General features: G+C 45.5%; 1 protein-coding gene across 1 annotated transcript; it reads left to right on the top strand.

Annotated features, from left to right (window-relative positions):
* Positions 1-137: 137 nt before the first annotated feature.
* Positions 138-1150, top strand: H257_09386 (hypothetical protein; the record flags this gene model as incomplete). The annotated part of the gene is made up of 2 exons (XM_009835590.1): positions 138-236; positions 644-1150. 2 exons carry the CDS (start codon positions 138-140, stop codon positions 1148-1150), a joined length of 606 nt encoding a protein of 201 aa, XP_009833892.1.
* Between the last annotated feature and the right edge of the window lie 5351 nt (positions 1151-6501).

Raw genomic sequence — 6501 nt, forward strand, 5'->3', positions numbered from 1 at the left:
AATAGACCAACAGGAACCTTTTTTTTCTTGTCAATACTATCATTCGATTGGTTAAAATACAGCCACTCCATCCCGCGTATTCCAACTTATCAGGCTGTCTACGAAATGCTTCTAGGAGCTGACATAGGAGTGGTACTATGGCTGCCCCGAACGCACCGTATCACGCCTCTGGCTTCGGGCGCAGCTCTCCCTGCGGCATGGTTGCCTCTCCGCTTATGTCCGCACGAAATTGCGTGGTAAACCTCCAAAAAGCTATAAATATATCAATTTTACCAATTATATATTTATCAAGTTTAATGTGTTAAGGAAATACTAGACGACGGCAAAAGCGAAAAGCGCGATTCGAGCAGTCTCGTTGATGTCGCGGCAGATTCGTCGTTCGCTTTTGGCTGCATGTGAGAACCCAATGCCTTCCATTATTCGCCATAAGAAGAAGACCCCAAGATTCAAGGCCATGTCTAACTACGTCAAACCATATCTCACGCCAGCGAACATCGAAGCTCGTCTGAGGTACGCAATGTCCTGCGTTCGACCTTTGTCAAATAGTACCACTGTTTCTCCAACATGCTCGATTTCGTGCATGTTGATGAAAAGTGCTTCTACTTGACGGTCAAACGTCGGTACTATGTGTACGATGACGAAGAGGTGGCTGCGCGCTCCGTCCAAGCACTACATAACCAAGGTTATGTTTCTTGCCGCCGTGGCCAGTCCCCGCTACGACCATCACTCCAAGACATTTTGGGACAGCAAGGCTTGTGTGTGGCCCTTCGTTCAAGTGTCGCCGGCGTTGCGTGGAAGCAAGAACCGCCCCAAGGGCACCCTCGTCACTGTTCCTCAAGCCGTGGGCAGCACTGTGTATTTTGACGCCGTTCTGAACAAGGTCGTCCCTGCCAATATGGCCAAGTTTCCTGGCGTTTTGCGGCACGGTGCCGTGTTCCTCCAACAAGACAATGCCAACCCGCACCGTTGCGTTATGACAGAGCTGCTTCAAACCAAGTGTGTGCGTGAGATTGTTGTAGCAAACCAGCCTCCCAATAGTCCAGACTTCAATGTCTTCGATTTAGGTTTTCTTAATTCTATTCAAAGTATTCAGCACCAAAAGGCAACCTTTAGATTATTGCTGCTGTTGAAAGTGCGCTTTATGAGTTAACAGCAGATACAGTTGAAAAGACATTCATAACACTTAAAAGTTTTGGAAATGTCCATTGAAATGCATGGAAGCAATGATTACAAACTTCCTCATATGAGAAAGGATTCTTCAATTGCTGTCTCTGCATCGTACAATGCTGAGTTCGCCTCATCTTGTTACGAGAGTGCGTTAAATTATTTGCATGAGCGTCTGGGCGAGGAGTCCACCATGGAAGCGTCAGTGAGTTCTCTTGATTGAGTAGTCGGCATGCACTTTAAAAAATACATTAAATTTTGTGCCTTGAATATGTTGTCTTGAAGTTGCATACAAAAATTAAGTTGCTCGAAAGCCACAGCACATACTTTAATCAAATGAAAAATTACCTGACAAACGTTTCGGATCAGAGTATGGTGTACGTCATCTATAAACTACCAACTTTTCACAAAGTACGTCATCTATAAACTACCAACTTTTCACAAAGTTTTCTGACTTCTATTTCATATTCATTACTCAAAATTTCAGCAAATTGAGACGTAAAATCGACAGATCTCAATGTGGTGAAGAAATTCTACGTCTCAGATTTAAGTTTGGTAATTAATTGGTCCAGAAATAGTAATTAACCTAGCGGTATTTACATGGGCGCTTGGATATTTGGCCATAGGGGTGGTCGCTGATATGTATATTGATATTTGTATGTGAATCTTATCCGTATATAAAATTCGGAGGCAGTTGGGACCTTTAACCTCCGACTCCAGTGATAAAACGTATGAAATCGGTATTTAACGTATTTGGTTTTGGGTTTAACTACAATAATTGTACGTTAAATAATAAAACCTCCACTCTTCGATTTGTCCAGTTGGAAGTTTTTAGATGATATGCACCATAGTATGTGATATTTCAGGTTTGTGGAGTGTCTGGCTGCACACTGATTGGACAAAACCCAGGAGTTAAAGTTGCGTTGAAAATAATACTTCCCCTGTTTCATGTTACTGCCATGTTACTGCCACCATTGGAAAATCAACTTTTTTTCAATGTTATTGCCACCATTTTATAATGATTGGCTAATCAAAATATGATTGCATTTTACTGGTTATGCAGTACTAGTAATTGGCTCAGCATCAATCAAGGACTGTTGGAGCGAGGTATTTGCCCCCATGTATATGCACATCCTAGTACTGTACATGTATGTATGTATATATTCACCATGTATATGCATGCACATACACGTATTTATTTACAGTTTCCCACGACTATGCATATACATGTATTTATTTCTTCCCCATGAATATGCATATACTAGGCCTCAAAACCAGTGACTGAGTGAATAGCGATAGTCGATGCAATTTCGAATTTCGCTGAACGCTATCCAAGAATATGTCGTCCTTAGTCAGTCACACAGGGATTGGTAAAAAAACAGGCGTTTAAACTAATAATCCACCAATTGAATATTGATGCTGTGATCGAGTGTACAGTTTGTGAACTATTATATACTGACTACGCTATTAAAAAACAAAGTCATTTCGGAAATCACTAGATATCATCACAAGGTCATCAAGCACAACAGGAAAGTAGGGACGAATCATCAAAAGAATCGCAAAAAATGATAATTCCCAAAAACAAATAAGTCTACAAAATAAATACAGGAAACATTGCCGCCAAACAATCAAATCTTGTAAGCGGGAAAACGCTGTATGGCCATCCTCACACCATTCATTTTCAATTTTTCGCTACCCTACGACAACAATGTATTTCACCAAGACATGCTGACGAAGGTCGGCGATGAAACAACCATGCGTGACAACGGGAGTTTGCGGAACGAGTACCCAAACTCATAAACTCATGGGCTTTGCTGGCTGACAAGGGTTATCAAGGCCTCTACTGCCATATGCGTGCAATCACCCCTGCGAAGCGCCCTGCCGGTGGTTTATTGCCGGTGTCAGAAATGCCTGCCAATGACAGGATTGCCGGCGATCGTGTTGTCGTTGAAATTTTTTTCGGGCGATTGAAGACCTTTGGACCATCATGAGCGACTCGTACTCTTGGAAGCGTGATCATTATGATTCTTTTTTCAAACTTGCGTTGCGTTAACGAATGTTCACATTCCTTTTTTGCCGTTGCGTGATTTAGATGGGGAAGATTTCACGCGCTACGAGAATCGACTGCTCTCGCTGGGTGACAGAATCAAGTCCAAACGTGCTGGCTCGATGGCTAAGTATCGTGAGAAGCGCAAACATCGTACGAGCATGATTTTGCCCCCTGGAAATTCCGAAGCGGACAGTTGCTCAGATGAAAATGGCATTTTTAATTAGACAATACATTTTGTTTTTCTAATTGGAAATTACATCATATTATATTATTTTCTCAGACACTGGTGTATGCAGCACATACTTTCCAAATCACTTAATGCAAGCGAAGTCACTGGGTATATTTCGAAATGACTCAGTGATTTACAGTTAGTAGTATTGTTAATTTATTCGCTAAAACTCAGTTATTTATATTTTGACGTGATTATTTTGGAATATGATACAGCTCTGGTCAAAAATAACGGCTTTGGTCTAGAGGTCTACTGTACATGTATTTATTTATTCCCCATGAATATAGATATACTTTATCTACTACAGTATGCATGCATTCACCACGTATATTTCTCTCATATATATATAAAAAAACATGTCATATATATATATAAATAGTCATGTCATATATATATATAAATATTCATATTTGATAAATATTCATGTCATATATATATATATATATTCATGTTTGATAAATATTCATGTCATATATATATATATTCATATTTGATAAATATTCATGTCATATATATATTCATATTTCATAAATATTCATGTCATATATATTTGACCGGCAAGCACCTTCCTGAGTACTTTGATTGGTGTATCGGTGAAGCAGGACCCATTGGGCTGGCCACGGCCGTGACTACGTCATACTATAGTGTACACGATGGTGTTGTGTGCTACCTTGACGTAGACGCAATATGCAAGGAGTTCTGCTTTGTTGTCGTCGGCTAGCAGAGGCTTCATGCGAGTGGTACGGCGTTGAATGGTTCCTGTTTAAGGGCCCAGTGGAGAATGGTTCAATATCTCGACAAAGAGTCCCCGGAAGTTATACCTTGTTGGTGACAAGGTCATCAAGATGCGCGCGTGCAAGTCCAAGCGGTTCATGTCCATAGTCCGTGTTTCTCAGTGCAGTGGCATGTCCACGCGAAGCTATTGGATTCCACGGGAAGGTTGCCATGTGGTCATTTATGTTGCAAGTCGCTGCTGGCAGGAGCTCCCGCAATCGTCCTATAGCACGCTAATCACTTACTACCCTCATCAATGTTTACGCTGCCATGTACGGTGAAGAGCGACCAAACATGGGCAATACTGAAGCCGCGATCGTTAAAGCTAGCTGCTCAAAACGGGCAGCTTCCAGCGCACACTAGTTGCCTCCTTTGAATTCAATCAAATGTCCACGTCCTCATAGGATTCCAAGTGGCGGTGGACGCTGGGGGCGACTTTGGCCGTGGCGAGTGCAGCAAATGCCGCGATGTAAGCAGGCTTGACCATGATGCAGTTCCTGGCAAATTGAAATGTGAGAAGGGTGTCGTGACCCCAATAAGGAAACAAAAATAGATTGTATGAATTGTTAGACAGTCTGTTATTGTGAATTCGTATGGCATTTCTTGCATGTGATCATCGGATTTCAGGCTGGGATTATTCGCTCCTGTACACATGCATGTTGCCGTTGATTTAGTAGCTCTCGACACGGGTCGTCAAGGCTTTGGGCTGCGACGACAGAAGCTCTATCGCAGCGGGCTGGGGCGTCTCCATGTTGCTCTCCAAGAGGAAGCGCACATGGGCGATGCTCGAGCCGCGATCGTTAAAGTTAGCCCGTTCACGACGAGCATCTTTCAGGGCGCGCTGGCTGCCTCCTTTGAATTCAATCAATGTTCTGCAGCGTGCAGAGCAATTGGGTCGTGCGTTAGTTTGACCCATTGCAAACACACACACACTGTGTGTGTAGCGTGTCAAAGGTTTCGATACCTTAGTGGATGTAATGAGTACTTTAGTGAATGGTAGTCAGTAGGCGCCTCGTGGCGTGTTTACACACTAATACCAGTGTGTATATTTGCTGCCTTCACGAAGGTCCCGTGGCCGAAAGCCAAGAAGATGCAGGAGACAAAACAAAGATATCTTTAGTTCATTGTTGAGCTATTCACTGGAGATGGTACGACGAACATTCCTCCGACGAGGAAACGCCAACGAACGCCGAAGAACGATCGCGTGACCGGATCGAGGAGCCGCGAGGACGCGCCGCTCGGCGCACCGTTGAGAACCCGTTCAGATCTCCCCGACGACGACAGCCACCTGCTGTCGACGAGTGGCAACCGCCACGTGGTGGGTTTTACACCCCCGCCACAACCCGAGGAAAACCAGCTGTCGCAGCGTTTGTCTCAGCTGCTGCTCGACCAACGACTGAAGCAGATGGCGCTTTAGTGCCGTTGCCAGCCGACAACGACCCGTCGGACGTCGGTGAAGATACGGACATGGGCAGCGATGGCGGTTACGGCCGTACGGCGCCGCAAGTCTGGAACGCGCCGGCGCTCCCACAGCCGCCGACATTTTCGGGCTCGACCAAGGCCGAAAGACGCGCTTTTATGCGCAAGTACCAGGAGTATCTGGGGCAGATCAACGCTCTGCAGTGCAATGGATCGCGTCCGTTCGCGATGCCCGTGAGTGCCTGCAAGGACCCGTTCTCGAAGCGCCGGGTCGCGCTGTTTGACTTCAACCGCGACCACCATTCCATCACGAACGATGTGTGGGTCACGTTGTTCAAGTCAGCGTTTGAGGAAGACCCTCAAGACCTGGACGTTTTGAAGCAACGTCTGCAGCGAGCGATTCGCTTCGATACGAAGATCTTGGACGCGGAGGCCCGCGTCGGTCGTATTCTTGACGAGCTGATGCGCTCGTTGGAAGAAGACCGTCAGGAGTGGGTACTCCATCAAGAAGGCAAGATGGTCGTCGAGGTCATGACGATATCGATCAAGCCGGAGTCGCTGAAGACAGCGGTTCAATATTGATATTACGCTGTATAGTTAAAATGACTCCGCGGGCACTTAATAGCCTTCGGTCGCGTACTAGCTGCGTTGGCAGCTAGCGGACTTAACTACTTGCAAATGTAGTTGTGGCGGTTCCAGGGGATAAGGGTGCTTAGGCCGCTGGAGGAGGTATCCCTGGGTCCGGAGGCAGGCGTGGTGGCCGAAGTGGAGGGTCGGCGTAGCCTACGCGAGGGGGGAGGGCGGGGGGTAATGAGGAGATCCTTCGAGAGTGCCATTGGAGCGTCTTGGCTGCAAGGTGAGCCGT

Source organism: Aphanomyces astaci, assembly GCF_000520075.1.
Source record: "Aphanomyces astaci strain APO3 unplaced genomic scaffold supercont1.22, whole genome shotgun sequence".
Classification (NCBI taxonomy): Eukaryota; Oomycota; class Saprolegniomycetes; order Saprolegniales; family Verrucalvaceae; genus Aphanomyces; species Aphanomyces astaci.